This window comes from Aquarana catesbeiana, linkage group LG12 (genome assembly GCF_042186555.1).
Source record: "Aquarana catesbeiana isolate 2022-GZ linkage group LG12, ASM4218655v1, whole genome shotgun sequence".
NCBI lineage: Eukaryota > Metazoa > Chordata > Amphibia > Anura > Ranidae > Aquarana > Aquarana catesbeiana.
The window spans coordinates 206,519,378-206,546,876 of NC_133335.1; the positions used below are offsets into that span (position 1 = coordinate 206,519,378).

Consider the following 27,499-nt stretch of genomic DNA (forward strand, 5'->3'; position numbering starts at 1 on the left):
GCGCTATTCGTTTTAACCCCCCGCTAGCGGCAGAAAAGGGGTTAAATCCACCTGCAAAACGCAGCTCGAAAAGGGGTTAAATCCGTCCACAAAATGCCGCCGGTATCGCAGCGCTGCCCCATTGATTTCAATGGGGAGCAGTGGTGGAGGAGCGGTGAGTTCACCGCTCCTTCACTGCTCCAAAGAAGCTGCTGGCAGGACTTTTTTTGACGCCCTGCCAGCGCACCGCTCCAATGTGAAAGCCCTTAGGAGCGAATGGAGCAGCTGTTTTAGGGCGGTTTGCAGGCGCTAGTTTTAACGCTATAGCGCCTGCAAAACGCTCCAGTGTGAAAGGGGTCTTAGAGCGTTTTTTTCTGCCATGGGAACTATGTTTTTTAAGCCCAGTGTGCATGGAGCCTTCAGTTTAAACATGTATTTGGCTATTGCACTACTACATAAGAATATGTAGAGAGAATCTACTAAGCTGCTGAAAGAAAAAAAAAAAAAGGAAAAGGCTTTTCTTAATCTTTCATGTTGGTAATATACTCAGGTAATATGTGCAATGGCATTACAGTGAATAATGTTTACAGGGTTTTTTTGTTTTTTTTAAGTTGCACTTGTGCTTGTCAAAAATCTATATTTTTGTTTAATTATGAAACTTGGTTTTAGATATAATGATGTTTTATATCACAACGGCTAAATCTGTGTCTGTGGTGCATATTCAAACCTTAATACCATAAATAATAAGATTTTTACTCCAGGAGTATATAATGAGTTTGGCAATTCTAGAGAAATGCTTAAATAATGCATTACAATTTAACTAAACCTATTCGATTTTAGTCGACTAAAATGTACCTGTGATTTTAGTTGACTAAAACTAAAATAATTCAGATGACCAAATTAGAACTAAAACTAAAATGGCATTTTAGTTAAAAGACTATGGCTAAAACTAAATCAAAATTTGATGTCAAAATTAACAGTGATGTAGAGCATCAAAAAAAAGAAAAAAGAAACTTTGACTACCAACCCCTAAGACAAAAGAAAAATAGTGGGCCAGTTAATTATGTGACACATCAGAATGGAAACATGTATATACAATAAAACATCCTGTCCATCTTGCTGAAATTTGTATCACAATACAATACTCATAAGGAGTTGATGAGGAGTTCGCTTGTAATAACATCCAAACAGCATATCCAAACAAGGACAATTATTAGGTAATTCACCAGAAATTGGACTCATCAAATGCCTATATGGCACAAATAAACTGCCTAAAATAAAAAGGGAACAAATGAGGCAAACCAAAGGCTCTGTCCTTCTAAAGGTAATATCCAAGGCTAGAGGCAATTAGGCTATCTGGATATACTGTACCAGAAATATAAATATGTTTGAGGAGCTATCCAAAATAACAAGTATCCAGAGATAATAACTTGAACAGTATGTGGAGCAATGTTATAAGTAGACAAAGCTGTGGAAAAGCTTGTATAGACTCCCAGCCCATTATATTAAGCACCCATGGTGATAAATAGTTGCCTTCTGTAGATAAGCGAGTCACAAGCTTAGTGCGCTCATCTCCATCAGTCTATTGTGCAAATAAAAAGAGCTCTCCTCAGGCTACAATATATGGACCAGGCCTGGGTCCTCATGTGTATGTCTACGTCCTCATGCGTCCATAGCCTTTGTGCCAACATAGTAATGTGCATATATACTGTACACTCCCAGGCAGCATTTGTGCTAATGTACTTCAGAATGGATAAGTCATCGCCAACAGGCGGTAAAAGTGGTCCAAGTAGAAAATGTGCCTGACCGGTTTTGCCAGAAAAAGAAACTGACCCATCGCATGCTGTCCCAATTTATATGTATCATGTAAGAAGAGAAACGCCGAATCGCCCCTCGGTTAAATACTATTGTTGTTGATTACATCCCCTTTGGATATCCAGTATCACCTCACTTTTATTTAAAGGATTTGGTGTCGCTGGAGCAGAAATACATGCTTAGCAATAAAAGCACAAAAAAGGTTTCAGGTGACCCCCAATCTACAGTACTAAAAAAGGAGGGATCCAAGTAGAGATGAATGCTCTGAGATGGACACTGCAAGAACCAAAAGGAAGGAAACAACAAGATTGTCCCAACAATTGGTGCAGAAGGGTGATGAAGTGGCATGGCCCTGAAACATGTTAGTGCAGTGGAGGTACAATTCAGGTTACAACTTTGGTCTCCCTTCTGCACCATCTGTTGGGATGATCTTGTGGATCTCTCTTTCGGTTCCTGCAGTGTCCAACATCAGAGCATCCATCCCTGCTTGAACCTGTGCTTTTGCTGGAGGCCTAGAAAGAGTACTTTCATAAAGTACTTTTATAAAGAATAAGTATCACTTTAAATTTCTTTACACCTAACACTTCTCCATGGGACTACATTTGTAGTATTTTGTTTCATGTTTCCAAGTGCCCTGTAAAGCTGTCTGTGATATCTGACCGGGCAAGTGCTCGGCTGTCAAAGCATCCTGTCTTCTCCATCTCCTTGCTAACTCTTTGATAATCCCTCCATTGGCTTCCGCTCACTCAACTAATTCAATTCAAAATACTAACAACTACTTACAAAGCCATTCACAATTTAGCCCCCAGCTACATCACTAGCTTAGTCTCTAAATACCAACCTACTCGTTCTCTTTGTTCCTCTCAAGACCTCCTGCTCTTTAGCTCCCTCGTCACCTCCTCCCATGCTCGCCTCCAGAACTTTTCCAAAGCCTCTCCAATCCTATGGAATGCCCTACCCAAATCTGTCCGCTTATCCCCTACTCTATTAGCTTCTAGACAATCCCTGAAAACCCTTCTCTTCAGAGAAGCCTACCCTACCCACACCTGTCACGGAACGCCCCACACTCCGCTTGAGTGCTTCCGTCATATACCGCTTCCTAAGTTCTGGAACACGAGTCCAATGGATCTGGCTATAGGAACCCCAAGAACTAGACAACACCAGTCTTGGAGTACATCAGAACTACTTTTATTTTGAGATCTCACAGACCTTTATACAGCAGGGATGACTCAAAGCTAACCTAATTAACATGACCTAATTTACTACAAAATGTACCCAGACCAGATGACAGTCTTGTGGGCACCGAGCTTCACACATTAATACAATTAACAATACAAACAACAATCTCCCCCCTCCTCAGCCTAGACCATTCGTCTATTAGCCAGTGCTGGTGGCTAATGTGATCAGCTCTCTCAATTAACATAAACACATGTTGATAACACCAGCATCTCCTCACAGGATGTGTCCCAACAGAATGAATCAGTCTTATCAGCAGTGGGCTGCTGGAGGAATCCCCCCTCCCTCTTCAGGGACACAAATCTACAGTAAGGAGTCCCCATACAATATATACATGACTGAGTCCGATTAATACAGTTCAGACTGGATTTCTCATTCACCTCAAATGCTAGGGCCCATAATCGGTGGGCAACAGGCTTGCATACAGTCCTCTCCAACAGCCTCTGCTCCGGCCAGGTCCGTGACAACACCTAACAACTGTTTTTGTTTTTTCATTTTCTCCATCAGCTCACCCCCCACAGTTAATACCTTTTGTTTTCACTTGACCCTCCCTTTTAGATTGTAAGCTCTAATGAGCAGGGCCCTCTGATCCCTCCTGTATTGATTTGTATTGTAAGTGTCTGTCTGCCCCCATTTTTAAAGCGCTGCGCAAACTGTTGGCGCTATATAAATCCTGTATAATAATAATAATAATAATAACTGTGGTGGGCTAGATGTGCATTGAGTGGAGAGGGGCGCTCTGTCCAACATCACCTAGAAAGATGGGATAAAATGCATGCAGTCCTATGGGGAAGGGATAGGTGTAAAGAAATTTAATGTGATACTTCTTTTAAGCAACTTTTGAAATGTCCACTGGATGGTTTTCCTGGTGCTAGGCCCTGATCAATTTGTTTTGAGTGCATTTACATTTTTTTTGTTCAATAAAAAAAAAATATATTTGTACTTCCCAGTGTGCTATGTTTTCTATTTCTCTTTTCCATCTATTTCAGTAAGCATTTCGGTGTAGATTAGGAGGTCCTTTTTGGTAATTTAGCAGCAATAAAGCATTCAGTGGTGATTCTCTAATATTTTGTTTTGCAAAACCGTATTAACTTTATAATCGGTCAACACCTGTGTATTGAAATAAGGTAGCAGTTCTATTACCAACACTTTGTTAAGTATCAGTATCATCCTTCAAGCACTGTATGTTCTGTACCTTTCATATAAATATGGGGAACAGCATGTGTTGGTAGCTAGATGAACAAAGTCATGTTTATGAGAAAGGAATCTAACCTTTGTCAAAAAATGGCAGGAAAAATCTGACTGGTTGTCATGGGCATTATTCCCCATTATTCCCTATTTTCTCCAGCTGGTATACCGAAAGGCACTTGTACTTACTGAAGTACTGAACAGCATGGCATTCATAGATCCACTTGAGTAGTAGGCATTAACAAAGGAATTTACTGAGGCCTCTGATATTCCAGCACAAGACCTGGAGGAATCCTGGGCTGGTAAAGTAAATGGAGCTGGAGAATATTGCATCGCGGTCACGTTAGGCTCACGGAACTGGCCCTGTAATTAGGATATAATTAATTTTAAAATGATGTTTGTAGATTGGTTTACTCAATAAATGCACAACATTTTCAAAGATAAAGCATAAAATGTTTTAGATTTGCAACAGTCTTACTAGCAGGAAACCTTCCTTAAAGCGAAGTTCCACCCTACCGCAGCAAATTATTAAAAGTCAGCTGCTACAAATACTGGAGCTGCTGACTTTTAATATTAGGACACTTACCTGTCCTGGAATCCAGCAATGTCTGCACCCCAGCTTCACGGCCGCTTCCCTACTATGCATGCGCGAAGCACGCTGCACTTTCTGAATGGCCTGGCGGCGGGGGAAGGAGAACAGGTACTCGTCCCCCCCACCCCCCAAAGCAGATAAGCGGAGCTGTCACTTTTGGATGGAACTCCGCTTTAAAGTAGAACTATGACATATATGATGCAGTCTATCACTGGCATTAACACAGCAGTCTTTGTTTTTCTTGTGTCCCTCCCATAACATAGTTTTAGTACCTTGTGATCCAGCCAGTAAGTCTGCTATTGAGCCATTGGCTCCCGCTGCTGTCAATCAAATCCAATGATGCGGGAGTTGGGGGGTGGAGCCGAGTCCTGCTGTCTGTGTCAATGGACTCAGCAGCAGGACTCGGGAGCGCACCCACATGGGTTCCCCCAAGGGAGAGCGCTCCTCCGATGGGGCACTTGAGAAGAGGAGGAGCCAGGAGTGCCGCTGAGGGACCCCAGAAGAGGAAGATCAGGGCCACTCTGTGCAAAACCAACTGCACAGAGGAGGTAGGTATACCATGTTTGTTTAAAAAAAAAAAAAAAAACGTTTACATATCCTTTAAGAGTTAACATTTATCAATAGAAAAAAGAGCCTAACACTAAAGGCTAAGAACACTTGACCAGAAGGGGAAATAATATGAGGGAGACCTCTGCACTGTGTGCAGTCTAATTATTACTACTGCTAATTGTGACAGCTTCCTCCTGATTAATAGGGAGTCGGTACACACTGGAGTCCCAACAACCAATGACTCATCCCAGCACAGCACATTCAGCTGTCAGCAGGGGATTCCTGAAAAACAGGAAGGTTAGGTGAGTGTACACTGTAAAAGTTCATTGTTCAGTCAAATTATTGTCACCGTTTGGGTATTTTGACAGCTGAAAAATATAGCTTGGCAGCAGGGATTTGTCCTCTGTTAATGTGGATGAAATAATTTGTTAGATTTCTTTTGTTCAGCTCGCAAGCTAAACAAAAGAAATCAATTAGCATATCGCCAGCTTAAGGACCAGGTTAAAGTGTCCGTGTAGTAGAGTGCCTGGATCACAAAACTGGCTGTACAGAATTAAAAAAAACCTTTTGCAGACTAAACAGGTCCCATATACTGTATGATTTCCATGCCTGTTTTTTTTAATTGGTTGTTCTCTTGTCTGCAGGAAAAGGATATATAACAGACAGTTGTGTTATAGCTTGTGAAGGACATGGTCCAGGTACAGATACAGCACAGTAAAAATTCTGCTTGGTAACCCTGTACTTTACAACAGTGGGTATGTATATACATTGGTGGGACACAGATGAAGAGTGAAAGAATATAATTATGTATTTATGTAGTTGCCCACCCCATTAATTTGTTCAGATCTTCTTGCAAGGTTTCCACATCCTGTGAAAACGTTATTGCCCTGCTTAGCTTAGTATCGTCCGCAAATACTGAGATCACAAATTACTGTGATGGTAATTTGGAAAAAAAATTCTTACATATGTGATCAGTTGGACGAATCCGCTCTTACAGATAGCTACAAAGATCATTGGTTTCATTAGAGAGAGAGAAACATATAATTTTGTATTTATGTTTTATTTATTGTTAACTTTATTTCTGTTGATATGACACAGTTTCAAGCTTATTTATAGTCCGGAGGAAGCGGTAATGCTCTGAAACGCGTTGACTGCTGCTTAAATTTGAAGACATGTAAATTATGCAATACCCTCTTGGGATGTGATTTTACTAAAAAAAAATGTACAACTATTTGTAACAAAGCTTTTTATACATTTGGATATGAAATTGTTCATTCTACATATTTCTGAGGAAGTCATTTAAAATCCCTTTTTATACTTTATTTGGTTTATTATACATGTTTAATGGGTAGACAGCCCCGAAAATGAAAACAAAGATAGGTTGCAAATGAACCTCTATAATTTACATGTTTTGCTTCACTTGAGGAGTTTTTGGACGTGTTGGATTGCTTACCTTGAGATTCAGATCAGCATACCTTTCGGAAATCTCTGGATCATTAGTAAGTGACAAATCGGCCTCAATATTCCTAGATAACGTGAAGTTCACTGCAAAAAGTGAAACAGCATTCATATTTTCCTGTTCCAGTAAATCAAGCCAAATAGGAGTATTTCACAACATGAAGTATGGTAATGCACAACAATGGTAAGGAGTGTTAAGACTAATCCACCAATGTACTCATTATGTACTTGTAGTACAGGTCTTTTCTCATAAAGAAGTACAAAGAACACCATGGGCTTACTCATAGATGAAAGATCAAATCAGACTCTTTTTTCTAGGTATCTGCCCATCACTTATTGTACTTTACCTTATAGGTTCCTCTATGTATTTACTCACTGAATTGATTCATCAACTTAAAAGGTTAGTCTAGCTTTACTCAACCTTTTTCACATGGAGGAACCCTTTGAAATAACATAATAATTACTATATCCCAAGCTCACAGTACATTACATAGTTACATAGTTACATAATAGGCAAGGTTGAAAAAAGACACAAGTCCATCAAGTCCAACCTACGTGTGTGATTATATGTCAGTATTACATTGTATATCCCTGTATGTTATGGTCGTTCAGGTGCTTATCTAATAGTTTTTTGAAACTATCGATGCTCCCTGCTGAAACCACCACCTGTAGAAGGGAATTCCGCATCCTTGCCACTCTTACAGTAAAGTTTAAGGTAAAACCTAATTTCTTCTAATTTTAATTTAAGCCTCGTGTCTTATTAAACTCACTGAAAAGTTTTATCCTTATTGTGGGGTCACCAGTACGGTATTTGTAAATAGAAATCATATCCCCTCTCAAGCGTCTCTTCTCCAGAAAGAATAAGTTCAGTGCTTGCAACCTTTCCTCATGACCAATATCCTCCAGTCCCTTTATTAGCTTTGTTGCCCTTCTCTGTACTCTCTTCATTTCCAGTACATCCTTCATGAGAACTGGTGCCCAGAACTGGACAGCATACTCCGGGTGAGGCCAGACCAGAGTCTTGTAGAGCAGGAGAATTATTGTTTTATCTCTGGAGTTAATCGCCTTTTTAACGCATGCAAATATTCTGTTTGCTTTGTTAGCAGCAGCTTGGCATTGCATGCCATTGCTGAGCCTATCATCTACTAGGACCCCCAGGTCCTTTTCCATCCTTGATTCCCCAGAGAATCTTCCCCCCAGTGAGTAGATTGCATTCATATTTTTGACACCCAAATTTTTCCACATTAAACCTCATTTGCCATGTAGTTGCCCACCCCATTAATTTGTTCAGATCTTCTTGCAAGGTTTCCACATCCTGTGGAGAAGTTATTTCCCTGCTTAGCTTAGTATCATCCACAAATACAGAGATCGCAAATTACTGTGATGGTAATTGGGAAAAAAATTTCTTACATATGTGATCAGTTGGACAAATCCGCTCTTACAGATAGCTACAAAGATCATTGGTTTCATTAGAGAGAGAAATTACTAATTGCTCAAGGAACCCCTAGAATCATCTGGAGAAACCTTAGTGTTGCATGGGGTTAAGAAAAGCTAGGTTAGTCTCATAATTATGTGTAATGGGGCTCTCATTTCCATCCCAAAAGAAAATTCCTCTAGAGATACCGTGTACCAATCGCTTATATATCAATAAGGGCTCCTAAATTATACATACAGTATCTTACAAGAGTGAGTACACCCCTTACATTTTTGTAAATATTTAATTATATATTTTCATGTGAAGAAATGACACTTTGCTGCAATGTAAAGTAGTGAGTGTACAGCTTGTATAACAGTGTAAATTTGCTGTCCCCTCAAAAAATCTCAACACACAGCCATTAATATCTAAACCGCTGGCAACAAAAGTGGATACACCCCTAAGTGAAGATGTCCAAATTGGGCCCAAAGTGTCAATATTTTGTTTGGCCACCATTATTTCCCAGCACTGCCTTAACCCTCTTGGGCATGGAGTTCACCAGAGCTTCACAGGTTGCCACTGGAGTCCTCTTCCACTCCTCCATGATGACATCACGGAGCTGGGGGATGTTAGAGACCTTGCGCTCCTCCAACTTCCGTTTGAGGATGCCCCACAGATGCTTAATAAGGTTTAGGTCTGGAGACATGCTTGGCCAGTCCATCACTTTTACCCTCAGCTTCTTTAGCAAGGCAGTGGTCATCTTGAAGGTGTGTTTGGGGTTGTTATCGTGTTGGAATATTGCCCTGCGGACCGGTCTCTGAAGGGAGGAGATCATGCTCTACTTTAGTATGTCACAGTACATGTTGGCATTCATGGTTCCCTCAATGAAGTGTAGCTTCCCAGTGCCGGCAGCACTCATGCAGCCCCAGACCATGACACTCCCACCATCATGCTTGACTGTAGGCAAGACAAACTTGTCTTTGTACACCTCACCTGGTTGCAGCAACACACGCTTGACACCATCTGAACCAAATACGTTTATATTGGTCTCATCAGACCACAGGACATGGTTCCAGTAATCCATGTCTTTAGTCTGCTTGCCTTCAGCAAATTGTTTGCAGGCTTTCTTATACATTCATCTTTTAGAAGAGGCTTCCTTCTGGGACAACAGCTATGCAGACCAATTTGATGCAGTGTGCGGCATATGGTCTGAGCACTGACAGGCTGACCCCCTCCACCCCATCAACCTCTGCAGCAATGCTGACAGCACCCATAAGTCTATTTCCCACAGACAACCTCTGGATATGACGCTGAGCACGTGCACTCAACTTCTTTGCTCGACCATGGCGAGGCCTGTTCTGAGTGGAACCTGTCCCGTTAAACCTCTGTATGGTCTTGGCCACATGTTGGCATTCATGGTTCCCTCAATGAACTGTAGCTTCCCTGTGCCGGCAGCACTCATGCAGCCCCAGACCATGACACTCCCACCACCATGCTTGACTGCAGGCAAGACACACTTGTCTTTGTACTCCTCACCTTGTTGCAGCAACATACGCTTGACACCATCTGAGCCAAACACGTTTATATTGGTCTCATCAGACCACCGTACATGGTTCCAGTAATCCATGTCCTTAGTCTGCTTGTCTTCAGCAAACTGTTTGCAGGCTTTCTTGTACATCATCTTTAGAAGAGGCTTCCTTCTGGGACAACAGCTATGCAGACCAATTTGATGCAGTGTGCGGCGTAGGGTCTGAGCACTGAAAGGCTGACCCCCTCCAACCCTTCAACCTCTGCAGCAATGCTGGAGTGCTGGCGGCACTCATAAGTGTATTTCCCAAAGACAACCTCTGGATATGACGCTCAGCCCGTGCACTCAACTTCTTTGCTCGACCATGGCGAGGCCAGTTCTGAGTGGAACCTGTCCTGTTAAACCGCTATATGGTCTTGGCCCCAATGCTGCAGATACGTTTCAGAGTCTTGGCAATCTTCTTATAGCCTAGGCCATCTAGCAATAGTTCTTTTTTTCAGACCCTCAGGGAGTTCTTTGCTATGAGGTGCCATGTTAAACTTCCAGTGACTAGTATGACAGAGCGAGAGTGATAACACCAAATTTAACACACCTGCTCCCCATTCACACCTGAGACCTTGTAACACTAATGAGTCACATGACACCGGGGAGGGAAAATGGATAATTGGGCCCAATTTGGACATTTTCACTTAGGGGTGTACTCACTTTTGTTGCCAGTGGTTTAGACATTAATGGCTGTGTGTTGAGTTTTTTTGAGGGGACAGCAAATTTCACTGATATACAAGCTGTACACTCACCACTTTACATGTAGCAAAGTGTCATTTCTTCAGTGTTGTCACATGAAAAGATATAATAAAATATTTACAAAAATGTTAGGGGTGTACTCATTTTTGTGAGATACTGTACATTATTTTATGTATTTTCCCTATGCTATTTCAACTCAATTTACAAAGTAGCCAGATGGTACTGGGCCCCTTGTACTTTCATGGCCACACAGCTGTCACTTGGTCCTCTATGGCTATAATTTCACCCTTGAGGATGGGTCTACAGTCTCACATAAACATAAGGGAAGCAATTCTATTTTCTGGATAGTTATTTGCTCAATGTTTCATATGGCCATTGCCTCCAAATTTATGCTTGTGTCTGACAATTTGTACATTTGCAGTTTGTACATCATTGTTCATCATCACATGTATTAAGATAAACATACCCCACTTCCAGATGAACATTATCATTATTATACAGGATCAGTGGTGGCTGGTGCTTGATAATTGGGGGGGGGGGGTGGCAGCTAACCAACGCCACCCCCCAGAGATTGACATGAATGTGGGGAACCCCCCTTGTGGGGGACAGACGGCCTTCTTACCTTAGGAGGCAGATGTCCTGCCTGCCCGCTCTCCCGTCCTCCTCCCAGCCCTGACCGAGCCAGGGAGTGGAGCCGCTGCTGGTGAGCCATCGTGGTGGCTGGTGGGTCGGTGGGTCTTTCCTTGCTTCTACATGCGTCTCCTCCCCCATGCCCAATAAGATTGCTTCTCCTTTCGACCAATCGGGAAACGGCTCTCACGACACGCTTCCTGATTGGCGAGAAGGAGATTTAGTGTGAAAATAGCGCATAATCTTTCGCTATTGTCACACAACTGGGTGGGCGCTGAGCGCAGTTCTCTGCTCTCCTAGCCAACCCTTTTTTGAAGCCTATTAGAGCCTTTGGCTCTAATCACATGCTTTAACCCCCCCCCCACAATAAAATCCATGCGTTTGGCGCCCTGTATGTAGATTAGGGGCCAGACACATGGATGGGGGGGCGCCCCTAGTGGACAGGCCACCTACTGTATGTGATATCTATAGTGCCAATAGTATGCGCAGCGCTTTACAATATAACATTTAGTATGATGCGGTCATGATGAGGGGTGGTAAGGAGACCAGTCAGACCAGACCTCAGCGCTGCATAACTGGCCTCTCCTACTGGACAAGAACCGGCAAGAGACATGTGATGACAACATCAAATGAGTAAAAAGGGGCTGTTGGAATCCTAAAAAAATACCTCACAGAGTGGTACAAGATGGTGAGGAGGGTGGGGATGAATGGGTGGGAGGGTTGAGGGGAAGGGGTCACTAGGCTTTAGAACGTCAGCGCAATATGTAGTGCAGTGATCTTTAGTAGAAAGTCATACACGGGGTCCATGTTTGCTACCCCTCTAAAAAGTGATCCTTTGGTGGCTTGCTTTACAAATGCATTTAACAGGTGGTTCAGAAGCATTTTGTCACCTTCTCACTGCATTACACATGATTGCAGCTCAGTTGTACCATGGCCCCATTCACTTGAATGGGTTGAATTGGACGACGCTGCTGCTCAGTTAATGCAGCCTGTAGCATAAAAAATTTGGCACACCGCACCGTAACTAACTTGCATCTCAGCGGTCAAGAGCTGTAAACCCACAGCTCAACTGCCTGTTTTTACTACCGCTCACCCACTGATTTAAACAAGGCCTAACATGTCAATGTGTTTAAAGTATGTGTTCATATTACTTACTTTGTAAATCGCTGAAGGACATATTCCAGGCAATAACTTGACTTCTCACAGCAGAACATAACTATGGTTAAAAGAAATATATTATTTTGATACAAGTGGCTTAGGTAATATATATTAGGAAACCCCACGCCATGCTCTATTTATTCTTCTTGCTAAAAATTACAAAATGTTAATAATAATAATATTTCTCTCAATTCCCAACTTCAGGCACAGAGATTTGGTAGGTTCTAATGTGTAAACAACTGGTACGGTGTATTATATGGTTGGATCGCTGCTTTGTAGCTTAAAATCAACACTTGCATGCCAGATAATATAGCTCCCACTGCACTTCCATTATGAGAGCTGAGAATCTCCTAGATTAAAGCACTATTGTCGGTTTTCTTCCCCTGTACTCCCTTTGGCCATTCACATAGTACAGTACAGGACACAGCATTCTGTGAATGGCCAATGCGAGAAAGGACAGAAAAAAGACTCTAGCATTCTGTGTGTTTTGTATAGTAAGGTACAAATAATTAGGTATTGGGGATCACTATATTATCATGGTCTGAAATGTAACACTAGAGGGCATCATCCTCACATAATCAACTGCGCAAAAGTAGGACTCAGCTTTTTATAATGGACTTTAAATATGCCCAACTGGTGTTGTGCGATGAACCTCAAAATCGACCTCCCACATAGTACTGTATATTGGTCTAGAAGACTTGCACTGCACATTACAGTATATCCTTCTATGCATTTTGTGGGGCTTCTTCATGACTGTTACACAAGTTTTCACATGTAACTGGAAATGAACAGAATCCATCTATGATGGTCAATGAACCTATCCACCCGTTTCAGACGTGATAATGAAGCTCTTACTAAAAGTATAAATACTATGTATTTTGATCTGTTTTCTTTTTTTTTTTTTTTTAATGGGGAAGGAATTTATGATTTTATATTTTGTATGTAATAAAATTACATACAAAATTACATAAAATTATTTTTTTATCAGTATATAAGCTCTCTATTTTGAGGTACGATCACATAACACCAGCTGGGCTGAGTCCTATGTTTGCATGTATGATTTTGTAAGTGTAGTAAGGGTTAAATGTTTATTCATTTTACATGGTGTAAAGCATTGGGATTATTACCTTACTTCTTGGTCCTGCAGACATCTTTCTCACCAATTCTGAGTTGGAATTGGCAGGAAAGTAGCCACTCCTCTTTGTTGGTTGAGCTCTCTGATGTCATTACATACAATGTAGGACCAGGGGATGTTGAGGGCCACCTGCATTCTGGGACTAGAGCAATCAGTAAGAAATAAGGTCAGTATTCTCATAGATTGCAGCAGAGTTTCTTATCACTTTCCCCTTGACCATTTACAGAATACATGGTGTTCTGTGAATGGCAAATTATGGGGGGAAGCCGAAAAATTACACTAGGATTTTGTGTGCTCAACATAGTAAGGGTTAAATGCTCGTTTTGTTTATGGGGGTTTAAAGCATAGGAATTCTTACCTTATTTCTCACTCCTGCAGGATTCTTTCCTACCAATTCCAGGATGGAATTGTCAGGAAAGTAGATGCTTCTCTTCACTGGTCTTCACTGACATCATTATGCACAATGTTCTGCATGGTATGTTAGGAAATTGAGGGTCCATCTGCATACCGGGACTGGAGCAGTAAGTGAGAAATAAGGTAAGTATTTCTCTAATCTACATCCCCTGTATCATACAGATGCGTTTAACCCTTACTATTTGGAAGGGGTCACATGAATGTTTTTTTGAAAGGCTGCCCGAAGTTTTAAAGCTGACTTGAAGGTTGCACTTTAAATGCATACATTTTCTTGATTTTGCAATCTTTTTCATACCTGCTCAGAAGTACTTCTTTGAAGAACCTCCTCTATATGTGATTTAAGGGCCTCATAGACATAACTAAAAAAAAAATAAGAAAAAAAAGCACTCAGTTAAAGTTGTTTGTCATACTGTACTATGGTACAATAATTAAAAGTTGATCTGACTTTTGTAAAAAAACAATAAATAAATATGATAGTTAGAAGGAGTTAGAATTTGTTAGAAATCTCCCCATCTGGTTCAAGCACAAAAATATAAGCCTAACAGAGATTGTAAGCCTGAACCATAATCTTCTCCAAAACTGAGAAAAGGCAATATCAAAGCTAAAAGTAGGGACCTTCCATCATAAGTAATTGACTCAAAGTGAGTTTAGGTAAACTGTTCACTTGGTAATCCTTGGTAATCCTGTTCACTTGGTAATCCTCTTACGCCTACTGATACTTTTCATCCTCTTGCTTCTCAATGGCCCCATTCTCCTGCTAAAAAAAGTGTGATGCCTGATTACTCTGGGTATGGAAGAACGTGTGACTATGAGTGGCCGATTACAAGGCTTGAGGGACCAGACTATCATAAAGCTTACATAAGGCTTTTTCACATAGTTTCAGTGGTGTGTGGGGATGGTAAATATCAACTACATGGGTAGGGGAGGGCTATTAATCCTCTAATACAATGAAGCCAGCTACTCAGTAACATCCATTGCGACAATTCTTTATTGGCTACATAGCAGGACACAGTCATAACACGCTAATGCGTTTCGGCCGAATGCTTACTCATAGCACTGGTTTTGTTAGCGTGTTACTACTATATCCTGCTATGTAGCCAATAAAGAATTGTTGCAATGGATGTTACCAAGGAGCTGGCTTCATTGTATCAAACGATTATTGATACATTTCAAAGGCATTTGGGCCAGAGCACCGGTTTCCGGTTGCAAAGTAATTTGCAGTACAGCATGTTTTTCTTGTAGGGGAGGGATATTATCTTGTATCTCAAGCCAAAAATATAATTTCTAGTTTTAAATAGCATGTAGAAAGAATATAATTGCTGTCACATTTTTACTGCTATGTGGAGCTCTGTTATAGAGATTTTTCCCTTTTTCCTGTCCTGCTGAAAACAGATTCACCACACAGGAAGTGAGGTAAAATTTTGCAACAGGCACATTGACAGAAATAAAAATATAGTACAGTAGATATCACTAGGGGTGCCACACCATTAAAAAATATGTGTTTTGGGGGTTCACAAAATCCCCTTTCATCAATGCTTGTATGTTTTTTACTTGGGGAATAACAGAACATTAAAGTCTAGATGAAGGGGGATTTTGTGAATCCCCCAAAACGTGCTGGGGTTTTTACTTTGTTGGTCTTCTAATAATAACCTATTCTTGACTTTTTCTCCATTGGTGTGGTGCCTTACTGCTATCTACTAGATTTTCCTCAGCACCTCCTCTTTTGTTTGTGGGGTTCTTTGTGTTATGGAAGCAACCTCACTAAAGCGATTCAGCTCAACTAACAGAGCTGTCATACACAATATAGTTTTTTAACATTAGCTGCATAAGCTACATACACAAAACACTCTCTTTAATAAAGTAGAATAATAGCTAAAACAAAGTAAATCCATATTCACTTTAAACATTCAATCGTGTAAGGGAAGCTCTATTTTTATTTTTAATTCCCATTCACTTGATTGGCTTTTTGAAGTGAACATTTTACTACACACTTTACTACAACTACACAGGGCGTAATTTCATTATTTTTTCCAGAGAACAATTAGTTTCTGAGAAAACTCTGACTAAACAACATGCCATACAAAAACAAATAAAGGAACTCATTGTGCAACAACTCCCATCAATACTCAAAGAAGCCATTTCGACACATACATGATTTCCTGGAATAAAATATTCTGCCTGCGAAAAAAACTGCCTTTAGCCTTACCAGCAACGTAACTCTTCCACGCTTGAGCACAGTCCTACATGAAGGCATGCCTGGGGCAGATGCCTTCTGAGTTGGCCATATTTTACACAGGTGGCCTCCTGCTCCATAACAACCAATGACAGTGTTCAGCTTGGGTACTGAACATGCACAAAGGACAAAGTGTGTGAACATGCACCCTAAAACATTAAGGTGCATTTTGATGCTTCTACATTGACTTCCAAAGAAAACACATTCAGCAAAAATTTAAATACAGCCTTTGCAGCCTCTTGGCACTAATCTCAAAAAGTAGAAATTTTTGTCAAGCAAACTGACAAGACCTGAGTAGAATTGTGGCTTATACCAGTTGTTGATTAGGTGTATGGTCAGAATAGCTGTAACTGATTATGGGGAATAAATAAGTACAGTAAGTGGGAAAAATGCATGGCGTAAAGAGGTCCTTGGGATCCGGGCACACACATTATACACAAAAGTCTTCAAATTCACGATGAGTATTCTTGACCTTTAACTGGAATGGTAGAGACAACAACTTCTTTCCAAGAACTCAACCCCAACAATGTAAGTAGTCTTGCTCATGGACACTAGTTTCTGAAACTCTGTGTGGCAAAACTCCTTGACCTTAGACCTTTTCTTGTGTACTGGCAACAATGTAGGTAGTCTTGCTCCTGTACCCAGGCAGGCTCCCCATTTTGGTGTGGCAGCTGTTGGTTGGGTAGTCTTGCCCGCACCCAAACAGGCACCCCATAGATATGCCACCCCTCTAGAAGACGGTACAACATTGTGGTGTCAACCACTGTCACGGACTTAGACATGTACACTAGTTTCTGAAACTCTGTGTGGCGAAAATGCTTGACCTTAGACCTTTTCTTGCTCAGTGCATTAGTGTGGCAACAGCTTGATGCAAACACTAACTTTTTAAAAGTCTGTATTTTTATAATAGACATCCTCCCCATCTTGTGACAGTTCCTGGTCTTTTTGGGCAGGGGGTGTATATACTCTGCACATTGGGGATACTTAGTGGGTCTCCAGCTTTTTTTATACTTAGTTGCATATGATCACTGCAAATCTCAGGCAGCCTCCTGCTGTCTACGTGCACTGCAGCAACTGCTGCACATAACTGAAAATGGAGGACTATGCCTCTATGATGTGTGTCGGCACGACCACTTGTAGCCAAAAAAAACCCTTTTTGTTCACTTACTGTATATAAAAAATTGCATATAAAATACTGACTAAAAATATTGATTTATAATTAATAGTAATGTCTAGGAGCCAGTGTATGCAATACAGTCTATAGAATAATAAACAAGTGAAAGAAAAGAGAAAATATGTCCTTAAACTGATTATTGTGATAAATCTTCATTCTTAAAAACTTGCCCAGACTTTCTTTGAATAAATTGTGTCCATATTAATAAAATATCCCAACTAAAAAAGTGGTGGATTATCTGTTGGGTACTGACACTATGTTCAGAAGACATAAAGCTATAGTCAGACAAAATTAGGTAATAAAAAAAAAACAAAGAGCAGATTTCTGCCGTCACTTTTTCATGTTTCTAAGAATTTATATTACCTCCTGTAACACAAGAGGTCCATTGAGGAGGGTGAGCATCCAGCTGTTAATACACGGGTGAAAGTGTTGGAGGATAAAAGATGGTGGGTCACTGTTTTCATTATTTAGAGTAATTTATTAACATGGACATCAATTTTTTCAAAGAAAGTTTTGGCACATCTTTGAGTGTAAATATTTATCACAGTAATCAGCTTAAAGCGGGGGTCCACCTATCTATCGTTTTTCTTTTTTTGAGTTCATTCACAAACTTTTCTTCTCAGCATTACATACTCACATATTGTGTGTAATATGTCCGCCTGTGTCAGATTTCGTCGGAAAGAATAACTTATATTATTCACTGCAGGCGGTTTCCATCTTCATTGTGGGCATTTGAAGCCCACAAGCATTTATTTCCTGGATGTGGTGAATGCTGTGCTCCCAGCATTCACCGCTCGTTCCCGCACATGCTCAGTGGCATCCTGGGAAGCCTGAGACTAGCTCCCAGGAGTCTGGGAGAGGCTAGAAACACGCCTACTCCCATGGGAGGAGAACCAGGAAGTGCAAAGAAGATCAGAAAAATAAAAGGTAATTACGGCGATTTAAATTTTTTTAAACGGCATGTCAGCATGTAGGCAAGGAAGAGAATACATACAGATATTGTTCAAAATTTGGGTGGAACCCCGCTTTAAGAAGACACTTTTTTCTTTTTTTTTTTTTTTTTTTTGTTTGTTTAATATTATATAGACTTTATTGCCTACGCTGCTTCCTAGACATTACTATTATTTCTATTTTTTTTGTCAGCATTTTATATGCAATTTTGTATATTTCTTTGTTTTAAAATTGATTGGCTATAAAAAGCATATAGGTATTTGCTAATAAGAAACAAGTAAGGAGAGTGCTGACTTATATTTGATTTTTTTTTTTTTTTTATAACAAGAAATGCCAAACAAGGACCTTCATGGCTTGATGAAAGCTACAGATTTTAAAATGCTGATAATGACTTCTAGAATTACTTTAGATTTTTAAAGTTTAGAGATTGTAATGATCACGTTTACATTTAATGGTTAATCAACATGTGACTAATAGCCACATTTAGCAACAGTTACCTTATTTCACTGTACATTTTGAAATCAATGTTTTGAGTTATTGATTGGCAGTCAGACATATACAGCGATGGCACTCCAGGATCAATCCTACGAACCCCCAAGATCATGACGATGGATATTTCTTTTAATGTTAAGAGAGCGGATGCACTATCTTTTCTGAAATGAAAATAATAATTATCATATTAGCGGGAAAAAAATTATACTTGGTCTTTTTATTCGTGAAAAAAACTGTAGGCTGGCATTGTTGAGCTTTGCTACTGAATACACTTGGGGTCTGGCTATAATGCTGACCCTTTTTTCTTTAATACATTAAGGCTCGGTTTGCACTGGTGCGATTTGAGAAACTGCATGTGATTTGCACTGCATTGCTGTGCAGATCACATGTGATGTCTGTGCTATCGCATTCAGACCAAACTCATGCAGGACCCTTTTTTTTTTTTGTCTGCACCAGAATCGGATCGTAAGGGTGTTCACACCCATGCTATCTGATTCCTGTCTGAATTCACAGTTCGCACTGTGATCTGCGAACCGATCTGGGGGTGTCATTAACTTTGTATTGACACTCCCAGCGGTTCACATAGGGCAGTGTGAACCGCTGGCGATTCAGGTGCAATGCGGGAACCCGCACTGGATTCACAGGGTTTCCCACATCTCACCAGTGTGGACTAGGTGGAGATACAATGGAAAAACAAGGATAAATTTTAGGAATTATTACTCATCCCTGACTCATCTGATCTCCATACTTGTTCCAGATCAGTGACATTAAGTACCTAAAGTGATTGTAAAGTCATTTTTATTTAAAGAAAAAACAAACAAACATGTTATACTTTCCTGCTCTGGTGAATGGTTTTGCACAGAGCAGCCTGGATCCTCCTCTTCTCGGGTCTCTTTTCGGCTCTTCTTGCACCTCTCTCCTATTGAGTGCCCCTACAACAAGCAGCTTGCTATTGGCGCACCCGAGCCGAGTCACAGCTCCCTGTGTCCATTCAGAGACGGAGCTGCGACACAGCCCCGCCCCCTCTCTCCCCTGATTGGCTGACTGACTTTGACAGCAGTGGGAGCCAATGGTGCCATTGCTGTGTCTCAGCCAATCGGGAGGGAGAGTCACGGCTGGCCAAGAGACTCGTGGACAGAGATGGGGCTCAGGTAAGTATTAGGGGTCTGGTCAGTAAGTAAGCTTGGTTTTTTCCTTGGATTTATCCTTGGCCTTGTTTATATCTTATGTTGCCCTCCAATGCTGCTTACTGCAATGGCCAGTTATAGGTTGGGGCAGTGGACACTTTTTTTGTATCACTGTATATTGGTCAGGCAATGCACTGACACCTTTGCAGCCATTGAGCTATATGCTGGGGGCTCAGTGTGCTCCTGCACCTTTAAGAAAGGGTGGCTGTCCTTCAGTCCATCTTCCCTTCACCTATCTATCAGAATGCATGTGCTTCTACTGTGGAGTCACTCATTAGTTAGTGATAGGACTACAGATACCAGGGTGCCTTGATGAGGCTCTGTAGCTTATGCATGCATTTGCAAATGTGTGCAGACTAAACCCCTGTTTTTAACGCATACTGTTAGACAGGTTGATTCGGTTGTCTGTGGGCTGGTCGTTAAGTAAGTTTGTTTTTTCCTTGGATTTATCCTTGGCCTTTTTTATTTTATATGGCTGAGGGCGGCTACTGCACACAGAAGGCTTTTTATCCTAATGCATAGAATCAGGGGTGGACTGACAACTCATTGGGCCCCCGGGCAATAGGAGATTATGGGCCCCCTGGGCAATAGGAGAAGATTATGGGGCCCCCGGGCAATAGGAGATTATGGGGCCCCCAGGCAATAGGAGATTATGGGGACCCCAGGCAAGAGATTATGGGGCCACACAGTATACACACACATACAGTATACACACACACAGACACACAATATAAACACACAGTATACACACACATACAGTATACACACACACAGACACACAATATACACACACAGTATACACACACAGAATACACATACACACACTGAAAAGGTACTGGAGAGGCGGGGCAGCTATAATCTTGGGATTTTTAAAAAAAAAAACAGATTTTTACATACTGTCCCTGGTTTTATTGAGGCTGGCAACCCTGATGGGTCTACTTAGTGGCATGGGGCCCTCGGGCAGTGCCCGAGTGCCCGAATGGTCAGTCCGCCCCTGCATAGAATGCATTAAGATAAAAAATTTTTGTGACTTTACAATCACTTTAAAGCTGAATTAAACCCTCTTATCCTTTTCAGCCATTGAGGCTGCCATCTTTTGTTTGATCCGCTACCATAGGCGTGCGCAGCCTATTGCATTAGGGTGTGCACCCGAAAGCTCAAGCACACATACATATATATATATTGTCAAAAGTATTGGGACGCCTGCCTTTACACGCACATGAACTTTAATGCCGTTTTAGTCCATAGGGTTCAATATTGAGTTGGCTCCGCCCTTTGCAGCTATAAAAGTTTCAACTCTTCTAGGAAGGCTGTCCACAAGGTTTAGGAGTGTGTCTATGGGAATGTTTGACCATTCTTCCAGAAGGGCATTTGTAAGGTCAGGCGCTGATGTTGGACGAGAAGGCCTGGCTCGCAGTCTCCACTCAAATTCATCCCAAAGGGGTTCTATCGGGTTGAGGTCAGGACTCTTTGCAGGTCAGTCAAGTTCCTCCACCCCAAACTCGCTCATCCATGTCTTTATGGACCTTGCTTTGTGCACTGGTCCAAATCATTTGATGGAGGGGGGATTATGGTGGGGGGGGGTATTATGGTGGGGGGTTGTTTTTCAGGGGTTGGGCTTGGCCCCTCAGTTCCAGTAAAGGGAACTCTTAAGGCGTCAGCATACCAAGACATTTTGGACAATTTCATGCTCTCAACTTTGAGGGAACAGTTTGGGGATGACCCCTTCCTGTTCCAACATGACTGCTCACCAGTGCACAAAGCAAGGTCCATAAAGACATGGACTTAGCAAGGGTGGTGGGAAATTAACTTCAAGTGCAATAATTCACATTATAACTGTAACTAAAACATATACAATTAAGTGTAACACTCTAAAAAATAAAAAATCCAAAGTGCTATAATGGTGTGAACCTCCCAACTAAAAAGTTGTTGCACTCGAAGGTAATTTGTATTGCAATTATCTGTAGAGGGGTTTCCACCATCCCTGCTAAGGCAGCACTGATGGGCACTAATAGGCTGCACTGACTGGCAGCGTTGATGGGCACTAATTGGTAGCACTGATGTGCACTGATAGGTGGCACTGATAGGCAGCACTGTTTGGCACTAATGGGCACTGATTGGCACTGATAGGTGGCACTGATGGGCACTGATATGCATCACTGATGGGCTCTTATTGGTAGCACTTATGGGCACTGATAGGCTCTGATTCGCAGCACTGATTGGCAGCACTGATGGACACTGATTGGCACTGATAGGCTGCACTGACTGGCAGCACTGATGGGCACTGGTAGGTGACACTGATAGGCAGCACTGATGGGCACTAATTGTCAGCACTGATTGGCACTGATAGGCAGCACTGATGGGCACTGATATGCAGCACTGATGGGCACTGATATGCAGCACTAATGTGCACTGATTGGCAGCACTGATGGGCAGCGCTTATGGGCACTGATTGGCACTGATAGGCAGCACCGATGGGCACTGATATGCAGCACTGATAGGCAGTACTGGTTGGCACTGATTTACAGCATTGGCTGGCACTGATAGGCAGCATTGGTTGGCACTGATAGGCAGCACTGGTTTGCACTGATAGGCAGCACTGGTTGGCACTGATAGGCAGAATTGGTTGGCACTGATAAGCAGCACTGGCACAGATAGGCAGTACTGGTTGGCACTGATAGGCAGCATTGGTTGGCACTGATAAGCAGCACTGGCACTGATAGGCAGCATGGTTGGCACTGATAGGCAGCACTGGTTTGCACTGATAGGCAGCACTGGTTTGCAATGGTTGGCACTGATAGGCAGAATTGGTTGGCACTGATAAGCAGTACTGGTTGGCACTGATAGGCAGCATTGGTTGGCACTGATTGACAGCATTGGTTGGCACTGATTGGCAGCATTGGTTGGCACTGATATGCAGCATTGGTTGGCACTGATAGGCAGCATTGGCACTGATAGGCAGCATTGGTTGGCACTGATAGGCAGCATTGGGTGGCACAGATAGGAGAGAGGGGGAGTTTCACATTCGGGAGTTCGTGAGAATTGCCAGAGCTGTTCAGTGTATGAAAGTGTCAGATAATGACACTGCATGTAGGGAGAGACACCAGCTGTTAAAAGTCAGCGGTGATGTTGGTGGTGGGCGGGACTGAACAGTTACCAAACACCAGCCAATAGGATGGGTCTGGGCGGGCCACTACATTTCTCTGGCTCCGCCCCCTCTCTGAAGCAGCCCAATCATTGGCTGGTGTTGGCGCTTGATCCCGCCCACCCCCGACATCGCGGCTGAGTTGTGATGACTTACAACTCAGCCGCGATGTCGGGAGTGGGCGGGACCAAGCGCTATAAACACCAGCCAATGTTTGAGCTGCTTCAGAGAGGGGGCGGGGCCACATAAATGTAGCGGCCTGCCCAGACCCTATCCCATTGGCTGGTGTTTGATGGCCGTTCTGTCCCGCCCACCCCCGACATCACCCCGACATTTTGACAGCTGGTGTCTCTCCCTGCATGCAGTGTCATTATCTGACACTTTCATACACTGAACAGCTCTGGCAATTCTCACGATCTACTGCCTGAGAAACTGTTTCACAGGCAGCGCGGGCCACACACTCTCTTGGATGCAGCATTTTGGGGCAAATCTCTGGACACAGCAGGGGGTGATTAGGGTGTGCCCAGGCACACCCGGCACACCCCGTGCGCACGCCTATGTCCGCTACTCCCATGGTGCTGCATATGTGATCAGGTAAGACTCCGGCCATTTGATGGTCTGACAGTTTGGGTGAAAGCACAAGCAAATTTTACAGATAGCATTCCCAGCATGCCGGGAATGTAAGTTTTTTAAAACCATTAAATTGATGGGTTTAGTTTTCACTTTAAGGACTTGAGTTTGAAACTCGAATTTTCAGTAGGTGGTTAGTAAGGATGAGCTCCGGTGTGTTCGCACACCCCACGTGCAGAGCCCGTGTTCTCCTTAACTTATTCATGCAGAGTAATACAATTTGACGGGAATCTGTCACACACATGGTGTGACTTTCTACAGATCAGACAAAGCTAAATGCAAATAACAGTATGTAAGAAAAAAGTGATTAAAAGTGAACTAGTGATTCTCTTTCAAATACTGAGATTTCCCATAGCAGTTTGAGCTCCCAATTAAGGGGATGAATTACTAAAAGTGGAGAGTGCAAAATTTGGTGCAACTCTGCATAGAAACCAATCAGCTTCTAGTTTTTTTTTTGTAAGTTTAATTGAACAAGCCTGAAGTTAGAAGCTAATTGTCTTCCATGCACAGCTGCTCTAGAATTTGCACTCTCCAGTTTTAGTAAATCAACCCCTCACACTGGGGGACCTTGTCAGGCGACTTAGCTGCATGAAAAGTCGCGCTCCATTCTGTACAATGGAACCATTCTAATAGGAACGACACAAGTCACTCCGACTTAGAAAAAGTTTCCTGTACTACTTTGGGGGCGACTTCAGGCGACTTGCATTGACTTCTATACAGAAGTCGTTTTGCAAGTCACCGCTGAAGTCGTGTGCAGGTCGCCTGAGGCAGTCGCGCTGCAAGTCGTGCTGCCTCAGTGTGAACCGACTCTAAGTGTTTATTCTTCATTATGGGAATCTAGGTGAGAGGGGGCACAGCATCATCATTTTGATTGGTAATGGCTGTGGCTGTTGAATAATGCTGGAAATATTGGCAAAACATTTGTAGAGGTCTTGCTATTACAGTTCCGTAGGGACATAAAAAACAACTTGTCAACAACAATGCAAAGTAGAAATACTGATTTTGGTGAAATTGGCTACATACTGTATTTAAATAACATATATTCAGGAATGACAACTTACATCAACCAACTGTTTATATTGTATTGACAATTGATGACAGCGTTTCCACGATGTAGTGATATTTGAGCTCCAATTCCTGGGACGAACTTTGAGGAAACGTTCTCAAACTTGAAATCCGCAATCTGTATCCTAAAATAAATACAAATGGAAATGAGATGCAAAACACAGATAATTAAAGTAACTCACAACATACAGATAAAAGACTGATTATCTTTAAAGGGTTGCCCCTTTGGGTTGTCACCAAAGTAAAATTACATGGAATGACACTTAACTTATAGGAAGTAACAGTCAGGTACTTGTGCTAAGGCTCGGTTTCCACTAGTGCGACTTTTCATGCGACTTGGGACTGAAAAGTCGCATGCCAAGTCGTACCCCATGATTTCCAATGAGTACCGTTCATATCTGGGCGACTTCAAATCGCAGCTACTTCAAAATAGTCCCTGCACTACTTTGGTCTCACTTTGTTGCGACTTGAGGTCCATAGACCTCAAGAGTACACAGGCATTGCTTCAAGTTGCGGCAAAAAATTGCAGCAAAATCGCGCGACTTTGGGGTTGTAATAGTGGAAACCGAGCCTTATTCTTGTTAAAAATGCATGCAATGGGTATCTAACTAATCTATAATCCCCCACGGTAGGCATGGTCATTCTAAGAATGAATACATGTCATTAAGAGCATTGTAATTGAGTTCCCTTCTTATAAAAATATACTTAGAGAATCACTGATTGAAGGAAATGCTTGAAAAGGTCACTGATGTGATTAGACTTTGTTCTTCAAGGGAATGAAAGTCCTACAATTGTTAAATGACAGTATTATAAACAAAGGGAGGGCTTAAATCTAAACTCAGGGAATGCCAGGGTAGACTACCAAAGTGAACTAAAGCCCCATACACACGGATTTTCCAACGGGAAATGTTCGATGACAGGCTGTTGGTGGAAAATCCGACCGTTTGTATGCTCCATCGGACAATTGTCAGACTTTCCGCCAACAAATGTCTTCAAATTTTTCGCCAACAAATGCGTGTTGTCAGATTTTTTGAGCATGTGTACACAAGTCCGTTGGACAAAAGTCCAAAGTACAAACACGCATGATCGGAAGCAAGGACGAGCCGGAAGCTGGCAGTCTTGTAAACTAGCGTTCGTAATGGAGAATTAACATTCGTGACGTAGCAAATTATAAAATCTCCAAATGCAGCGCACAATTCTCTTCTTCTTTAATGGGATAATAATGAAGCTGCTTTTTTTTTCTAGTGATATCAAGAATAATATTATTATGCTTTTTTTTTTTTTTTTATTTGGGCAAGTTACCACAACACCATAATCCCGTAGTTTTTAAGATCAAAGGTACAACTATATTGGCGTCCCTTGTCAATATTACATTGTATTTTTTAAAATGTAATTGACTACTCCCAAACTGTCATTTGAAGTAAAACACATAGCCAAGTATTATTCTCCACAATTTTTTATTGTGCATTAAAAAAATAAAACAAATAAAATTAGACATGCTATCTGCCAATAGAACTTAACCAAAAAGTGCATTCTATGCATCCAAAAATATAGAAAATATACCAAATCAAATCATTATTCAACCAAAAAAATAATGTCAAAGCAATAACTCCAAGGCCAATAATAAATAACACGTTATCTCCTCCGATTCCGCAACATGTCTGGTTGACGAACGGCCGTTCAGGAACGAACTGAAAAGTGCGATATAAAAAGTGCGAAATGAAAAGCGCGAATCAACACTCACCAAACTTCTACTAACATGAAATTAGCAGAAGGAGCCCAAAGGGTGGCGCTAAAGAGCTGAAAAACCACGTAGTACGTCTAGTTTGTTTGACCATGTGTATGCAAGACAAGTTTAAGACAACGCCCTTCGGACAAAATTCCCCAGTTTTGTTGTCGGAAAGTCCGATCGTGTGTACGAGGCTTAAGGTCAGAGAGGATCACAGGAAACAGGCGCTTTAACGTACACGTTGCAACACGCAAAAATGCAGGTGTCCAACTTCAAAATAATAGAAATAGGATCTGTTCCCATCTCAGCTCTTGAAAAATACAACATGTCCTTTTTTTCAGTTTTTTCCAGTGTATTAGGGGGCCCATAAAAGCCAATAGCAGTACCTCAAAACACTTATTATATCATTCTGATGCATTGGCAACAGATATTAACAATCCTTTGTCAATGAGTGGTAGCCATATCTGCTCCAAATTCTAAATTGAACAATGCATTGAAAACATGTGTCAAAGTGTCAGGGCTGGCTCAGCCCTTCCTTCTCTGAGCTGGCTGCTCAGCTGTCGGCTAATTGCCAGCTCTCATCTCCCTCCACAGTTAACCAGCTGTTGTGGATCTGCTCGTCAGTCCCGCCTACTTAAAGATCTCCAGCTCACTTCATTCCTGCCTTCGCCTTGGTCACATCACAAGAAACCATCTCCTGCGTTCCTGTTTAAAGACTGGCTTTGCTGACATCCCTTCTGGCTCCTTATCCTGCTTGCTGTTCCTCTACTTGGATCCCTGACTTGTGGCCTGGCTGATTACCCGATCTGGTTACTGAACTCTGGCTTGGCTGACTACCCGATCTGGTTACTGGACTCTGGCTATGCTTTGACTACGCTTACTCTATTTACTTTTTTATTTTTATTAATAAACAAGTGTGATTTTACTGTACTTCTGTCTCGGTCTGGTTCACGGTTTCTGACACAAAGAGTCTAAATGCATGTCATTGAACATAGAAAATGTGTGCTGGTGCATAACAATGCACCTGTATATGTCTTTCAAGACAGGGTTCAA

The 27,499-nt window shown here is 41.9% G+C and overlaps 1 protein-coding gene across 3 annotated transcripts in view; it reads right to left on the reverse strand.

Annotated features, from left to right (window-relative positions):
• Positions 1-27,499, reverse strand: part of LOC141113453 (BPI fold-containing family C protein-like) — a 66,930-nt gene that overhangs the window by 19,446 nt on the left and 19,985 nt on the right. For all 3 annotated transcript variants that reach the window (XM_073606551.1, XM_073606552.1, XM_073606550.1), the window contains 6 exons: positions 24,714-24,842; positions 18,696-18,851; positions 14,136-14,199; positions 12,289-12,349; positions 6,813-6,904; positions 4,408-4,581 (listed from right to left, as the gene is read on the reverse strand). In XM_073606551.1, coding sequence (XP_073462652.1) covers positions 4,408-4,581; positions 6,813-6,904; positions 12,289-12,349; positions 14,136-14,199; positions 18,696-18,851; positions 24,714-24,842 — 676 coding nt within the window. The remainder of the gene's footprint in view (positions 1-4,407; positions 4,582-6,812; positions 6,905-12,288; positions 12,350-14,135; positions 14,200-18,695; positions 18,852-24,713; positions 24,843-27,499) is intronic.